The sequence below is a fragment of the Bubalus kerabau genome, chromosome 8 (assembly GCF_029407905.1).
Source record: "Bubalus kerabau isolate K-KA32 ecotype Philippines breed swamp buffalo chromosome 8, PCC_UOA_SB_1v2, whole genome shotgun sequence".
NCBI lineage: Eukaryota > Metazoa > Chordata > Mammalia > Artiodactyla > Bovidae > Bubalus > Bubalus kerabau.
Window position 1 is genome coordinate 56,695,541 of NC_073631.1, and position 18,029 is coordinate 56,713,569.

Sequence of the window (18,029 nt, forward strand, 5' to 3'; positions counted from 1 at the left end):
ATGATATGAAATCAGCTGCTCTCAAGATGAAGAGGAATGAGGGTGACAGTCACAGCTAAACCATTCATAGCCGCTCAGAGAACATATTCATTTGAGAATTAAAATCTGTTCCAGATCTTAGACAATAGTGACAGTTGTTATACAAAAATCAGAAGCCCTAAGCCAAGAACAGATTTTCTCCAAACTTCTAGTAGCTAACAAGATCTACAAAGAATTTAATTCTGTTAAACTTTGTATTTTTAGTAAACAACATGAAAAAAATAAATTCTTAGTGCTAAACAGATCAAACACTCCTAGACTGTGTTCAACAACATAGTGTAATTTCTATAACGGATACCAATGGTGGTTTTATGTAGAATAAGAAGCCTAGCATTAATGAAGAAAAAGCATTTATTAATTAAGAAATGTGTTATCTTAGAAGAGACATTTTTACCACTCTTGTACTTTATTTATGAAACTTGGTAATAAATTCTATTTTAAGCTCTTTAAAAATATTAATTCATTTGATTCAAATAACATCTCTAAGAAGCAGTAATGGTATTATCCCCATTTTACCACAGATAGATTTTATAGAAAACTTAGGCTGCTGCTGCTAAGTCGCTTCAGTCGAGTCCGACTCTGTGAGACCCCATAGACGGCAGCCCACCAGGCTCCCCCGTCCCTGGGATTCTCCAGGCAAGAACACTGGAGTGGGTTGCCATGTCCTTCTCCAATGCATGAAAGTGAAAAGTGAAAGTGAAGTCTCTCAGTCGTGTCCGACTCTTCATGACCCCATGGACTGCAGCCTACCAGGCTCCTCCATCCATGGGATTTTCCAGGCAAGAGTACTGGAGTGGGGTGCCATTGCCTTCTCCAAGAAAACTTAGGAGATCTGCTCAAAGTCACAGAGGCAGGAAGTAGCAGAGCCAGGATTGGAGCCCACATGATCCCCCTCTATCATCCTATGGTCTAATCCAGCAGTCTCTGCTGCTGGGATGGGAATGACTACTTTTAACACTTTGTACATCTTCCTGGAGGAGGTCAGTTATAAATAACTAATTTCTGCTGATTTGTCTTGCTGATCTTGTTTTCAGCCTCAATTCATGTTTTCTTTCTAAAGATGAATTTTAGTTTTAATGAAGACCTGATAGTAAATGTCATCCTCAAGAAAGAGCAAAGTTGATGAGTTGGAGAACTCATAAATTTCCAGTCACATTGGTGAAATAGACAAAAAAGGGTAGGCAGCCAAGACAGAGATGGTGTCTCAATCAAAAGTAATCTAAATTTAAAACTTAAAAATTAATGTATGAACAGGAGCAATGTACAGAGTAAATAGGAACTCTACTGGTATACGGTTATGACAGATTTTTAAAAAATAAGCTTTTTTTGCAAATATTAAAACTTACAAAAATAGTTATCCTATCCTGCCTAATTTACTGGAAACACGTTGGGCTGCTCTGAAAAATCAAATCTGAAGAAGCCACAATTCAAAATTCATTTCAGAGATTAAAGTGATATTAAGCAAGGTGCATTCATAGAGAAATCTACCAAAACCACATCCATTTTCTGTACTTTATAAGTCCAAAACTACTCAGATATGACAACAAAAAGGGAACAAGCCAAAAAATGAATTCCTAAATCCTATCAAATCAGTGTAATAACCTGATTTGTATTCCTTGCCAAAAGGATTTTTCTTTCCAGTTGTGTTCTGGAAACGGTAGTTTGATTGCAACTGGAGGTAACGAAAAGGTTAAAATAATCTACAAAGAAATAGCAGTTATAGTTTACCACCCCTCTCATCCCCAGGGGGATGGAAAATCATAAAAGGCATTAAGTTGTTGGTTTTATTTGAAGCAAAGAGAGGATTATAAGAATTAACAAACTAGGAAGACTTAAATGGAGAAACAAACTAAAAAAGATGAGTCCTCTGCATCCATGTAGTTCACCGTCAGAAATAATTGTTTTTCCCCCTGTTCTTGTGGTTTTTCATTTTTATGGTTTTATTCGGTCATATTTGTAGTTTTTTGCCAAAAGCATTTAACCTTTGAGAAGCCAACTAGGTTCTGGGAAGGATGCCTTTTCCAAACTGGGCCCAAAAGAATTGCGCAATTCAGTGTGTTACTGAGAAGAGAATTCAGCACAAGACTGGCAGCTACTGTAAATTTAGGAAAACAAAGAAAAAAATCAGCAGCCAAGGAGCTAAAAAGAAAGCATAAAAGGAAATCTTTGGCACAGTGTTTGATTAAAAAAAAAACTATTATGGATTACTTGCAGACACAAACCCAAACAAAATCTTTGAGTCCTTTGGAAGGTCATCAATGTTAAATCCGTGCAGCTGGCATATCTGGCAAGGGTCTGTTATAGCTTCCCAATGCCATGAAGGTAACAACTGAACCTTACTTACACAGCATTTTAGATGACTGGTGGAAATATCTGTGACTGATTTGAGGCTCTTTGTTCTCTTTAAAATGAGATTGAGATTTATTTTTGTAAGGATACATGAGTTTAATAATAAAATTATCCCAAATTGATTTACCCAAATCATTGGTGGCCCCAAATACTAGGCAAATATGAGAAAAGCAATTTGTTATAGTGAAAGGAACCCAAAGAGCCGTCAGAAAACTCTGCACAGTAAACTCAGCTGTATTCTAAATAAGTCTATTTTTTTAGTTTCCTTCTTTTAAGATGTGGTATGACAGGTGCTTTGAATTTCTTGGAACAAAGACACCAAACAGCAGAGTACAGGGAAGGGCAAAGAACAGTGAATTCTGAGAATAACCCGCAACCCATTTTTGAGCAAAGGCAGGTTTGTATGTGTCTTATCTTGAGTAATCTCTAATAACATTTCCTATGACTGAAAATGCTTGAAAATACTTTCTTAATCAGGTCTCCATCATGTAAACTATATACAAAGAAACGGGTTCATTATTTTTTTTCCAACAGGCCAACAATATGCCAAGGAGCAAATACAGATTGAAACATGAGCAGTCAGTTATGTGTAATTACTAATTCAGGAAACTGTGTTGCGATCAAACCTGACTCTAGCTTTACAGAGTCAGAGAACCCATAGGTGACTCCATGTCTTTAGCTGCTGAGGCTCACATCCACCCTGGGAGGACAAAGAGCGACTCACCATGCAGGGTAAGAGGCATTCCTCTACCCAGATACTGCTTTTGCTGCAACTGTTTCTCAATAAAATCCAAAAGAAGGCTGAAAGTGGGTTTTGGTCATCCTGAATCGCAGCCAGGATGGCTAAGTTAGTATCTGGCCTCTGTGAAAGTCAGCTGTGAGGGATGAGATGCAGACATCTCCAGGGAGTTCCGCTCTTCAAGTGATTGTGGGGGCAGGAAATATTTACTAAGACGGCACGGTAGCTCAGTTCCAAGGAGCTGTGTGTCTTCAAACGGAGGACGCACGGCATTCTGGCCTACGGCCCTAGAATGACCTGCTGCTTGCATAAATTGGCCTGAAGTACGCCTCCCACACAGAGCCCTCTGGCACACTGCTGTCCCAGCGAGGCCATGCCTCTTAGCCAAAACACAGTCAAGATTTTCCTAGTAGGGAAGAAAGTGAGATAGGTCAGGAGGTAAAAGAAAGAGAGCAAGTTACGTTTTCCACTGCAGCACCAAGACCACACTTAGAGAAACAACAATAACCTTTACTATTATCTTTCCTCAATGAACTCAAAAGAACTGGAGGAAAAACAGCACCATTCTCCCCCACCCCACAGACTCACTCCTTGATCATTTTCCTAACACGTGTCCAAGTCCTGGAGTCCCTTCTCCTCCTATGGGAAGTGCATTCATATTTTAAATTACAGTAAGTGGAGAGCAGTTTTTTTTTTTTTTTTTTTTTTCATTCTCTGTTGATCCTGCTGCTTGATTTGCTGCTGATTGATTAAAACATTCCAAATTCTTGGGAGAAATTTGATCCACTGATTGTTGGTCATGACTTAACTGTAACCCTGATTCATGTAGTCCTTTCTAGAGTCACCTTTTATAAAGTCTAAGAAGGAAACAAAAAGTGCAACAAAAAAAGTTTCCTGGGAGCTTTAGACAGAAATCTGCCAGGGAGTAAAATGCTGAATTAGTAGAAGTGTTTAATTTAAAACATATTAAAAGAAAAGTATGTGGGCAGTGAGGCAGCAAAAGAAAAGTGAAAAAATATCAATGGTGCAAGTATTATTTATTTTAGTTTGTTGAATCTCTACATATTTAAAATCATATATTTGATAGCTGGTAATAAGTTACTGTTCTCAAAGGGTTAAGATAAGGATTAAAAGAGACAATGTATACAAAGTACTCAGTAAAGAATTTATCATGTAAGTACTTAATAAATATTATTACTGTGATAACAATGATGACGATGGTACAATATTTATTCGAGAGGCTACAACTCTCTATCTTTCAATGTATTGTTCACTCTGATTACCACACCAAAATAGAGCCATTCTATTTTAACCTAAGGAGGTTTATTAAAGGCTCTGTTCTTAGTTCAAATACTTAAAAAAGAGATTCAAGAAGGCAATTCTAAGAGAATTTGCAGAAGAGTGGAGCAGAAATCTGCCTGGAAAGATTTAGTCAATCTTGTGTGTTTGGCTACAGCAGGAGATTTAAAAATAATAATCTTTTCCCATATTTAAACTATTATCCATTTATTTTCTCAGGAAGCTAGAAAGCAAAGACAGTAAAACCATACTTGAACCTACTCAGTGCTGACTTTATTAGTTGGCCAGCTGAAATATCTCTAATCCAAAAAGTTTAATTAATAGGAAGGTTGACTTTAATTTTTGGATAACAAAATCTACTTTAGATCTTAAAAGCATTTTCCTAGAAAGAATCACTACATACACAGTCTGCTAAAGTTGGTCACAATATTATCTATGTTTAGGACAAAAAATAAGTATAAGAAAATATGTATTTGTATAAAAATGATGTAAGAAATCTCTCCCAAAAGCTTAATATTTTCCCATTTTTATTTTTGCCACTGTGTTTATTTTACAATTTACCTTTCAGCCTCACATTTTCTGATTTGTGCTTGTTTAAATATTGTGCCAAGGTATATAATGAAAAAGAATCAGCATTTTTTTTAAGCCATGTGGGTATCCTACTTGGGTTATCTTATAAAAGGTGATAATGGTGATAATAATATAAACAGTAAACAGTAAAATAACACTTTTGCCATATGGGATTCTATTTATTCATTTTTATTGATGTATAATTTACATATAGTATATTAGTTTCAGGTATGCAGTGTAATGACTCCATATTTGTGTATGCTGCAAAAGGATCACCATACTGCGTCTCAGTAACATCCATCATTGTATATAATTACACATATTTTTTCTTTCAGAGAAACTTTCAAATATGTAATACAGTATTATTAACTATAGTCAATCCACACAACTTATTTATTTTATAGTGGGAAATTTATAGCTTTCGACACCCTGTAACCACTTTGTCCGCCACCCCACTCCCTACCTCGGGGCTCTGGCCATCAGCAACCTGGTCTTTTCATCTATAGCTGTTGTTAAGATGCCACATATAAGATCATAATGATATTTTGTCTTTGTCTGATTTATTTCATTTAGCATAATGCTCTGAAGGCCCATCCATGTTGTTGCAAATGGCAAGATTTCCTTCTTTTTAATGGCTAAATAATATTCCATGGTATAATATACACCATATTTTCTTTAACCATTGATCAATCAGTGGACACTTAAGGCTGTTTCCATATCTTGGCTATTGTAGATAATGCTGCAATGAACACTGGGGTATGTTTTCGAATTCGTGTTTTTATTTTCTTCAGATGAATACCTGGAAGTGGAATTGCTGGATCGCATGGTCACTCTATGTTGAGAAAACTCCATACTACTTTCTGTAGTGACTACTAATTTACATTCTCTTCTACGGTGCTCAAGTTTCCCTTTTCTCCACAATCTTACCAACACTTATTTCTTGTCTTTTAGAAAACAGCCATTCTAATGGGTGTGAAGTGATATCTCATTGTAGTTTTAAAATCAGATTGTTTCTTTGCTATTGAGCTATAGGAATTATTTATATATTTTGGATATTAATCCAAATTTGCATATACGTTCTCCCATTTAGTAGACTGCCTTTTCATTTTGTCGCTGGTTCATCTTGAATAAACTTTTTAATCTGAAGTACCCTTACTTGTTTATTTTTGCTTTAAATGCAACACCTTTGATTTTTGGATCAAATCTAAAAAGTCATCACCAAGACCTGTGTCAAGGATCTGACTACCTATGCTTTATTCTAGGAGTTTTATAGTTTCAGGCATTAAATTCAAGTCTTCAGTCTTATAATAATTTTTGTCTATGGTATAAGATAGTGGTTATGTCTTTTGATATAACCAGTGTCAGTCTTTTGAACGTGGCTATCCAGTTTTCACAGCATCATTTATTAGTGTCTGTCCTTCCCCTATTGTATATTCTTACCTCCTCTGCCATAAATTAACGGACCTTATATCTGTGGGCTTATTTCTGAGCTCGCTCTTCTGTTCCATTGGTTAATATGCCTGTTTTTATGCCAATACCATACTGCTTTTTATTATAATTTTGTATTATAGTCAAAATCAGAGCACATGATATCTTGGTTTTGTTCCTTTCTCAAGATTGCTTTGATTATTCTGGATCTTTTGTAGTTCCATACACATTTCAAAATTTCTTGTTCTATTTCTGGGGAAAATGCCATTGGCATTTTTAGAGGGATTGCACCGAATCTGTATATTGCTTTGGATAGTATGGACATTTTAATATTATTAATTTTTCTAATCCATAAGCACAAATATCTTCCCATTTATTTTTCTTCAATTCCTTTCATCAATGTCTTATAGTGTTCAGTATAGAGGTCTTTCATTTCTTTGGTTAAATTTATTCCTGGGTATTCATTTTGATGTAGTTATAAATGGGATTATTTTAAGTTTGATAGATTATTATTAGTGTACAGAAATGGGACAAACTTTTTAATATTAATACTGGATACAACAACTTCATTGACTTCAATGATTAGATCTAATAGTTTTTGGAAGTGTCTATACATGGTTTTCCATATATCCATAAGATCATGTCATCTGCAAACAGAGGCATTTATACTTCTTTTTAAATTGAATGTCTACTTTTTCTTGCCTAATTTCTCTGTCTAGGGCTTCCAGTACTATGCTGAATAGTGAGAATAGGCATCCTTGTTTTGTTCCCAGTCCCAGAAGAAACCCTTTCAGCTTTTACTGTTGAATATGTTAGTGGCGGGCATATCATATATGGCCTGTATTATATTTACGTATGCTCCTTCTATGCCTACTTTTTTGAGAATTTTTATCACAAAGGATGTTGAATTTTGTCCAATGTTTTTTCTACATCTATTGAGATGATCATGATTTTTATCCTCCCTTTTGTTAATGTGGTGTATCACACTGATTGATTTGTGGATGCTGAATCACATACTTGCATCCCTGGAATAAACCCCAGTTGATCGTGGTGTAAGATCCTTTTGATGTATTGAATTCAGTTAGCTATTGTTTGGTCGAGGATGTTTGCATCTTTGTTCATCAAGGATAGTGTCCTGTAATTTTTTTTTTTTTTGGTGTCTTTGTTTATTTTTGGTATCAGAGTAATGCTGGTCTCATAAAAATGTGCAAGTATTCCCTCCTCTTCTATTTTCTGGAAGAGTTTGAGAAGGACTGGTATTCATTCTTCTTTAAAATTTTGGAAGAATTCACCAATAAACCCATCTGGGTCTAACTTTTGTTTATTGGAAGGATTTTTTTTTTTAATTTTCATTACTGATTATACCTCCTTCCCCAAAATAGGTCTTTTTGGATTTTCTATTTCTTCTTGAATCAATCTTAATAAGCTGCATATTTTTAGAAATTTATCCAAGTTGTCTATTTTTTGGAATATGATTGTTCATAGAATCCTATGTTCCTTTATATGGTATCATTTATAATGTTTACTTTTCTGATTCTGAGTCATCTCTCTTGGTGAGTCTATCTATTTCACTTATTTCCACTCTGATTTTTGTAGTTTTCTTCCTTCTACTAACTTTAGACTTTGTTCTTATTTTTCTAGTTCCTTGCGGTATAAATTAAGCTGTTTGAGATTTTTCTTGTTTCTTGAGGTAGGCATTTATTAGTATATACTTTCCACATAGAACTGCTTTTGCTTTGTCCCATAAATTTTGATATGTTGTATTTCCATTTCATTTGTCTCAAGGTATTTTATTTCTTTTGATTTCTTCTTTGACTCACTGGTTATTCAATAGCATGTTGTCTAATCATTGCACATTTATGAATATTCCAGTTTTTATATATATATATATAGATAGTTGATTTACAATGTGTTAATTTGTGTACAGCAAAGAGATTCAGTTATACAACTATACACATATATATTATATAATTTTTCATGTTCTTTTCCATTATGGTTTGTCACAGGATTTTGGATATAGTTCCCTGTGCTATACAATAGGACCTCATTGTTTACCCATCTTATATGTAAGATTGCCTCTGCTAACCTCAAACTCCCATTCCTTTTCTTTCCTACCTCACCTCACCCCCTGAAAAACCACAAGTCTGTTCTCTATGTCTGTGAGTCTGTTTTTGTTTCATAGATGTGTTTATTTGTACAGAATTCTAAATTCTACCTATAAGTGATATAGTATTTGTCTTTCTGGCTTCATTTAGTATGATAATCTCTAGGTCCATCCATGCTGCTGCAAATAGCATTACTTCATTCTTTTTTATGGCTGAGTAATATTCCATTGTATATATGCACCACATCTTCTGCTGATGGACATTTAGGTTGTTTCCATGTCTTGGCTACTGTAAATAATGCTGCTATGAACACAGGAGTGCAAGTAATCTTTTCAAATTAGTCTTGTCTGGGTATATGCCCAGGAGTGGGATTGCTGGATCATATGGCAACTCAACTTTTAGTTTCTTTGAGGACCTCCATATTGTGTTCCATAGTGGCTGCACCAATTTACATTCCCACCAACAGTATAAGAGGGTTCCCTTTTCTCTCCAGTCTCTCCAGCATTTGTAGACTTTTTAAGGAGGGTCATTCTGACTGGCGTGAGGTAGTATGCTGCAGTAGTCCCAGTGGCCATCAGAGGCAGGTGATATACAGACAACTCTGGGGAGCACTCATAAGAATCAAGGTATTCAGTCATGTCCAGCTCTTTGTGACCCCACAGACTATACTCCACTAGGCTCCTCTGTCCATGGAATTCTCCAGGCAAGAATATTGGAGTGGGTAGCCATTCCCTTCTTCAGGGGATCTTCCCATATCAGGGTTTGAACCTGGTTTTCCAACATTGCAGTTGGATTCTTTACCATCTGAGCCACCAGGAAAAGCCCCAGAGAAGGGTACAAGTTCCCTTAATGGGAGATACCAGTGAACTGGATGGAGGGGAACACAGAGATGGTGCCCGCCAGCCTCTGTCCCCAGAGAGAACTTCAATAGGCCTTAGATGTGTGTGTATTAAATGCTTGTCCCTCGGGTTGACATTTAAAGTTAAGCAAATAGGTCTCGTTCACATATTGTCTGGCACCTCTCAATTGGTTGTCTTTGCACCGGTGACAGGTGAGTCAAAGCAAGCAAGCCCTTTAAGAGTTATTTTTCAGTCACTGTAACCGTGTGGATCTCATGCAAGGAGAGTATCATTGGTTTTTCAAACCTTATATGTTTTGGGAACTTATCTCTCTGCAGGTCTTAAAAGTCTGATATGAGGTTTAAACCCCCTACCCTCAGGGAGAAGCTCCAGGTTTTGAGTTTCCTCTGACTGTGGGTCACTACACCAAGATTTTGTCTCAGCCCCACTTAATTGCTTTGATGTAGGTTTTTTTCTCATTTGCCTAATGTTTAGGAGTTGTTCAGCTTCCAAACCTCAAGTCTCCAAGGTCCTTTTTAAAGAGGAACTTTTATCTTCTTGAGTTATATATTTGGTATGTGTTTGGGAGGAGGTGAGTTCAGGATAGTCTATGTCACCGTGTGGAATCAGTACTCCCCATTTGGAATATGTGTAGGCTAATATCAGTGGCTATTCGAGAGTCCCCAGGGTTGGCCATGTGATGTGAGGTTTTTGTGGCAGCATGGGAGTAAACAAACACACTAAGAGGAAGCTGCCAATATCCGCAGGACTGGGACCAGACACAACAACACTTCAGTGACCCGAGCGTTCCTTAGCAGGAGTCCAAGGGGCTGAGGGGCCCCAGCAGTTCCTGCAGCCCCCATGGAGGCAGGGCAGCTTCCCAGCAGGACACACAGGCCTCACACAGGCAGGACGAGCCTCACTTGAGAAGGCCTAGGGTGTGCTCCCAGGCCCTGGCAGAGAAGCCAGGCCCCAACCACAGAGGCACAGCAGTCTAACAGACACTGCAGGCAAGATGAAGGGGAACAAGCCGAGTAAAACATTAGGGCAAAATGAGACACCAAAGCACATGTCAAAGCTGTGCACAGGAGGTAAATCCTGTTATTTATGGAATTAATTTGTGAATCAATGATGGCATTGTTCCTCTTCCCACATCGTGTGCTCTCTCCACCCATGTTTTCTCTCAATATCATCCGATTTTCTCTTTTTTTAAGACACCAACACAAGTCAAAGATGAACAGGGCAGCAGAACACTGAAATTATAAGGTATAAATACTTCTACCTTAATTTAGTGTACAAACAACTCCAGAGCCAAGAAAAATCTATGATCACATTGTTTGTGATACTCTTTAATTGACAAGAGTAGATAAGCCTGGTTTTCTAATTAACAAAAAAATCTGTAGCCTTTTTGTAATACTTTAAATTGTGCAAAAGAATATAAAAATTCTCTTTTCAGTACTTAGTTGCTTCCTAATCCTCTGCACCTCATCAAGGCCACTCCCCAGTTGAGGTTTTCCTGCACCGCAGCTCATTCCTACTATGACAGTTCAGGCAGTAAATGCCAGAACTACCAAAAGAAATGTGCTAAGTGCCTGTGGTGGTGGTTGCTGTTTGAATGGTTTTGAGTAGGCTTCTAGCTACAGCAAATGACATTCTTGGGGGCATAAAAGCAAAGATGTTTCATTTTATAACTACTTTGCTATCTTCAAGAGTAGCACAGCTAAGCATCATCCTGTTTATTAGGATCTGGAACATTAAAGCCTGTTTTCCAATCAGTTAAGACAGACTTCGGAGAAGGCAATGGCACCCCACTCCAGTACTCTTGCCTGGAAAATCCCATGGACGGAGGAGCCTGGTAGGCTGCAGTCCATGGGGTCGCTAAGACGGACACAACTGAGCGACTTCACTTTCACTTTTCACTTTCATGCATTGGAGAAGGAAATGGCAAACCACTCCAGTGTTCTTGCCTGGAGAATCCCAGGGACGGGGGAGCCTGGTGGGCTGCTGTCTATGGGGTCACACAGAGTCGGACACGACTGAAGCGACTTAGCAAGACAGACATAACTGTCACTCTTAGGTTCTGTTACCTGACCTTGAACAAGTATTTCACTCAGTGTCCGTATGCAAACAGTGAGGCGGGAATGATCTCCAAATTCTTTTCAAGCACTAAGTTTCTATGATGATATAATGTACAATTATCTATAGACAATAGATTCCAAAGTCTAGCTCAGGGTCTTTTCTTGGCCTGGAACAAAGGTACTGCTAGGCTTAACACAAAGCAGTGTTAAGCAGAACATTCAAAGTTAAGCAGTCAAAGCAGAGCAGAAAGTTAACTGATGCTGAATACAAGTTGAGTCTAAGTTGGGCTAAGTCCCAGGGGCAGATGGTCAGAGGGCATGTTAGGTGAAGAGAAAGCAAAGGTGGATCCAGGTAGTGTGGAGGCTATGTAAAGAAACAGAGGCAAGAATATGAGAGTTTTAGAGGTAAGAGTTGCTGTCTATTGTTGGAGCAGGAAAACCAGGTAGAAAGCTTACATTTTCCATTTCAGAAATGGAAAGGCAGGGATGGTGTCAGTGGAGTCAGGCAGGATGATGGTGAGGAATCAGAAGGTGAGATTAGAAGGAGTTGATAAGACCCTAGACAAGAAGAAAAGTCAAGTGTGACTTCCTGGCTCTGGAGCCATTTACTGAGAAAAAAACAGAGGTAGTTCACTTCTGAGAACACTCAAAGGGAGATGCCCAAGAGGTGGCTTGAAACGCTGATCTAGAGCTTGGGAGATGGTCAGAGCTGGAGGCTGTAATTCTTAAGAGTGAGTAAAATCAAGTTGCCCAGGGAGAACGTCCAGAATGAAAAGAGAAGAGATGTAGAGATGTGAGGGAACAAGAGCATTTAAGGAAAGGACTGAGTAAGGTGAGTAGCAGAGGAGACTGACAAGAGCGTAGAAACACAGCCGGACTCTTCTTCCCATGCACAGTGAGGGAAAGTTTCAGAGAACTTTGTTGAAAGAGTAGCAACAAAATGAGAGAGTCGCTGTGGAAGGTGGGAGAGGCTGGCTCTGCAGTTTGCTTCTGTATCCAGGTACCTGAGGCAATGTGCGAATCAAGGTGAGATCCAAGACACACTGGGTATTTACAGCAGCCTTTATGGATATCAAGGCTTTGTGAGTACTACTCAGCTCCTTGGTACAGAGAGAAGTAAAAAGACAGACAATCTAGACTTGGGGTTCTGAAAGGCAAGTATGAGAGAATAACAGAGTCTGAAGTTAGGAGATTTGTCAAGAGATCCAAATATAAATAAATATACATATTCCAAGTATATATAAATAGAATATATTTAAATATTTTACATTTACATTGTATAATATAGTATTACATTAAATATACGTCTGTATTTAATATATATAATAGACTATATTTTATATAAAATACTAGTATATATATTAAATATCATTGCATATATACTCATATATATAATTATAAAATGGTCAACTGGGGTTCAAGAACGAGTATGTTCATATTTATTTCTAACTATATTACAAAGTAACAACAGTAATCAAAGGCACTAGGTTAAAGAGTAAAATAGGACGGCTGTACAAAATTCAGTCCACAAGCCTGGGAACATGGCAGACCTGTTGACTTGAAGCTCATTTGCACGCCCTGAGACAAAGCTTCCTTTTGGTTTTCCTTCTCCTTTCACTCTACTCTATAGAACGCATAGAGTGAGCCACCTCCTATGGTAGATAGCTACCACAGATGTTGAAAAGTTCTTTCTACAATAACTACTCTTCTGTCATTCCAAAATGCAATTTCTGCATTCCTCACCGAACATAATTATTAAGAAAAAATAAACTTAACTTCTAGTGTCAAATTTAAATATGTGATGTATAGGGATGTTATTCCCCAAGAGGTCTGGTTTCTCCAATTTGATTTCCCAAGAGAAGTCAGAGTAGAAATTTAAGCAGGTTTAATATGTCATAGGCTATAAGTCCATTTTGCTCTTTTCTTTCAATTATCTGCACATCTCCCCCAAACTCTTGGATTTCTCAATCTTTAGAAGACAACTACTATTTATTTGTATGAATTTTCCCCTTCAAAATAGGAACTTGGATTAGTTTCCCTGAGCAAACTGTTTATTAATTATTCTTTTATTTTCTTCTAATTGGTTCCTATATCCATTTGATAGATGTCTACCACCTTCCGTTTCCCCTTCAGTCGAGTGTGCAAGTAGTAGGGAAGACCTTACATGTTATCAAGAACCTGTGCTGGGAGGGGGGCCTGAGGCCACACTATGCTGCCTATCAATTAAAATCCTTTCAGAAGATTAATCTGAAACACATTGTCCACCAGATTGTTGACTTAGATTCTTTCATCTGTTTTCTCCCATACCTATTTATGGAGCATTACATTAAGATCACTAAAATGGTGGCAGAAAAAAACCACAAAGTTAATTTTCTCCATGCCCTGGTATTGCTGACAATGCCTTGGTAAAAGAATATCACTAAAATACAGAGACAACTACAAACAACAGTTACTTAAGAATTTAGTATTTAATATAATTTTTAAAGAAATTTGAATATATCTTAATATGAGTAAAAATTAAAAAGTTATTTACAAAAATGTGTTCTCTGTCTTATACAACATGCACACAGAAATGTAAGTATACAAAACAAGTATGTTACTTGTAGTATAAAAAGGAAATTTATACCACAAAGAATGCTTAGGATGCAAAGGGCACTAGGGCAGGGATTCTTATTTATTTGCAATGTCATGGACACAAAATAATATTTTTAAATGTGTAAAATGAAATACAATGATTCAATGGAAACCAGTTATGTTGAAAGTTATTATAATTCAGCTTTTAATATTATAAGTACTTCTTTTTTAACATATTAAAAACAAGACCTAGAGATGATCTGATAAGTACTAGGATTTTAAAGTAGTAATTAACATAACTAATACTTCATGATTTCTGAAATAACCGTAAACTTGTTTATTGCTTTCATCTATAATTAAGTAAAATTTAGAATTTCCTTCAAAGTTTAAAGGTTACTGACATTAAGGTTACCCACCCCACTGGCCCCCCATCAACACCATGGGTTCTTCCCAAAGCTAAAAACTTATGAACTGGAGGATCATAAACACATTTTTCAAATAGCTTCCTTGTGTATTCAACTGAAACTTTCTATAGAAAAAAAAATTTTCATCTTACAAGTTTTTTTTCAGAAATATGGGAACTTTATACCATGAGCTCCCCTCTATCCTATTTCATACTATACTAGTTGAGGTTTATACAAATTAAATACAAAAGGTCCTCAAAACTATGATAGTTAAACAGTATATGTAAGTATTAAAAATTACTGAGAAAACTTCTAAGAGAAACTAGTATTTCAGTGTTACCTCAATTAGTTTTAAGATTCAGGCAGTGTCATTTAAGAATGCAATTAAAACAATCAAATAGCAATGTAACTATATACTCTGAAAGAAATCAACTGAAAGAATCTAATTCAACCTAGAAAAAAAATTATTGTTAAGCCTTGGGTCTTAAGAGAATTTGAGAGTCATATCTTGCAAACATACAAACTAAGAGGCTTCCCTGGTGGCTTAGAGGTTAAAGCGTCTGCCTCCACTGCAGGAGATCCGGGTTTGGTCCCTGGGTCGGGAAGATCCCCTAGAGAAGGAAATGGTAACCCACTCCAGTATTCTTGCCTGGAGAATCCCACGGACAGAGAAGCCTGGTAGGCTACGGTCCATGGGGTCGCAAAGAGTTGGACATGACTGAGCGACTTCACAGAACAGAAGAATAAAACTATCTGAAAAGAGTATTAAAGCATTATTATTCAAAATGTCATGAATCACTGCCATTTGAGTTCCTCTAAACTGCAATAAATTGTTGAATGAAATCATGCAAAGGGAATAAAATGAGTCAGGAGGGAAAGAAAGAAAAAGATATAAGAGAGCAGGGTGTTGAAAGATCAATAGACAGCTGGACAGAGGTATAGAATGTATGCTTTGGAGAAATAACCAAAATGAGACAATCAAAATTCTGGACTTGCAAACCAGATCTTTAAAGATGAAGCATCTCTGATGAGTGCACAAAACAGACATACTCTAGACATGCTCCTGTTCCTTAAGACTCCTTTTTCAAAAATTCTTTGTTCAAAATTAATTTCCCTCCAATATTACAATTCTCAATTCACAAACATTTGAGTATCTATTTAGCTAATAAAACACTAGATCTTCCAAATGTAGAGGGAGTATGGTAGGGCACACACCCAAAGGAAGCAATTGAAGAAAAAAACCTAGTAACAAAACACTAGGGAAAAAAAAATTATAACAGCACCAAAGAGAACAATAAGCTACAGTATCTGTAGACAATACTATAAAATATACTATTATCAAAATAGTTTTAAAGACAAAGGAATGTGAACAATCTATTTAGCCTTAAATTTTTGAATTTTCTCTTCTAGATTGTCAATAGGCGGACTACATGGCATGAATTGAGGTACAAATTATTCACCAGTATTTTCTTCAGTTCATCAGATGAGGTAAATAATTATATTCTATCCTCAAAAAATGGAACTAACTTTTTAAAAGGTGAAAAATACTTTTGTTAAGGTGGTAAAACTTAGGCTAATGTGACACACAAAAATAAGAATAATGTTTTGATTTATCATGAGCATCTAAGATAAAAGTTTTACTGTAGTCACCTCAAATATTTGAAGGCAAATTAACATCATATTTTTCTTGTGTATATACTTCACAAACTACAAGACTCATGAGTCATCAACCAGTTTTCGTCAGAAGATTCCAAACATCCTGCACATTCTGTATCTCTTTCCAAAAATTTCTTCCTTTGAGAATTGTAGTATTATGCAGTGTCTAGTGCTATTATTGTAACTATGAGATAATTTTTTCGAAGTTCTTCTAAAATGAATGGAAACTTCTAGAATATTTTACATCATTACAAATGATGAAACAGTTTTAGATGGAAGGTTTGAAAAACTGTAAATCTACCATGTCAAATCCTACTGGTCTTTTTAGGTCTTTTAAGATCTTTTAAGATCACCAGTTAAATAAATAGCAAGTGCTTAGTGTATGAACCTACCAAAGAAGGCAGTGTGAAAGATAATCTTGAAATATGGCTGGCCACTTTCTGGTAATGATCTAAAATCTGAGAGGGATGATGAGATATAGATACAGATATCAGTAACTACAGATGGGGTGCCTTCTAATAGATCTCTTTTGCTTCAGCTACTCAAGGACATCCTTGTCCTGCATCATCCACCAGCTACTTCTCTTCCAGCTCATTACCAACAAAACTCAATGTACCCCATCTCTAAAAATATTTTTTTAGCTCACAGCCTTTTTACTATTCTCTTTTAGGAACACCCCTTGAACAGAGTAGCCTAGCTGTGCCATCTTTAATTTTCTCTACCACTTCAGTGAGACTTTTGTTCCCATCACACACCAAAAGTATGAAGGTCACCAGTGATCACGGGACAATGTCAATTGTCACTTCTTATTCATCTCACTGGCTTTTTCGGTTGCTATTTGACACATGACCACTCCCTCCAACTTGAAACACAGTCTTTATTCTTTCCTCCTCCATCATTGACTACTCATCCCATTTTTTTTTTTCATAGTATCTGTTCATTTTCTGACTTGTTGAGCAGGTCTAGAGCTCAGTTCCTGCATCACTAATTGACTTTACTTCCTGGGCAGAAACCCTGCATGCATGTTAGAGTCTTGTGGAGAACTTCTATAGCAGTGGTCACTAACCTTTTTGGCACCAGAGACCAGTTTCGTGGAGGACAGTTTTTCCAGGACTGGTCTGTGTGTGGGGAGGTGGTTTCAGGGTGATTCCAGCACAATACGTTTATTGTGTGCTTTATTTCTGTTATTATTACATCATTTATTTCCACCTCAGATTATTAGGCATTAGATCCTGGAGGTTGGGGACCCCTGTTCTAAAGGATGCTGATGCCTTTGTCCCACTCCACTTGAGTTGGGTTCTCTGGGGTCTGTGCCCAGAGAGATATTTCACATTGTACTCCCTTTGTCCAGAAGGTCTTACTTCAGATACCCAGGTGCTGGGATTGAGAACCACAATCCCAAGAGATCCCATCCACTGAACATTCTATACTCTGATGACTCACAAAACATCTTAGGGTGCAGATCTTTCCTCTCATCTTCAAACTGTCCAACTGTACCATTTGGAAAAAAAAATGGGCATCTCAAATTGTTCAAAACCAAACCCTGTTCTTCTCACCTCTATTAATGGTAACTCCATACATTCAACTGCTTGACCAAATAACCTAGAGTCATCCTTAACCCTTGTCTTTCTCTCACACTGAAATATCACCCTCCAATAAATCTTACTCTGCCTTCAAAATACATCCATATACAACACTATCTTACTATTACCACTCTGATCCAACCCTGTCATCTCTCAGCTGAGTTACTGCAAGAGTCCCACAGCAGACCCTCAGGCCCTCCTTTAGCCACTGAGTACCTATAGTCTACACTCAGAATGACAGACAGGTGATGCTTAAAAATGGTGAGTCAGATCATGTCCATCATCTGCTCAAACCCTGGCTTCCTACCTCACTCAAACCAAAATCAAAATCCTTAAAATGGTTCATTAGGTCCCTCCAGAATCTAT

At 37.1% G+C, this 18,029-nt stretch overlaps 2 protein-coding genes across 18 annotated transcripts in view; one reads left to right on the forward strand and one right to left on the reverse strand.

Annotated features, from left to right (window-relative positions):
- The window catches only part of LOC129659174 (uncharacterized), a 480,433-nt gene that overhangs the window by 390,069 nt on the left and 72,335 nt on the right, over positions 1–18,029 (forward strand). For 11 of the 12 annotated variants that reach the window (XR_008717843.1, XR_008717844.1, XR_008717829.1 and 8 more), the window contains one exon: positions 15,835–15,912. Coding sequence is in view for 4 of the 12 variants with exons in the window: in XM_055590323.1 (XP_055446298.1) it covers positions 15,835–15,912 (78 nt within the window). In the remaining 8 variants the exon portion in view is untranslated. Of the gene's footprint in view, positions 1–5,787; positions 5,923–15,834; positions 15,913–18,029 lie in introns of those variants that run through there. The other variant, XR_008717835.1, reaches the window with a different exon arrangement.
- The window catches only part of MDFIC (MyoD family inhibitor domain containing), a 323,251-nt gene that overhangs the window by 7,322 nt on the left and 297,900 nt on the right, over positions 1–18,029 (reverse strand). The gene's annotated exons all lie outside the window — the stretch shown is intronic.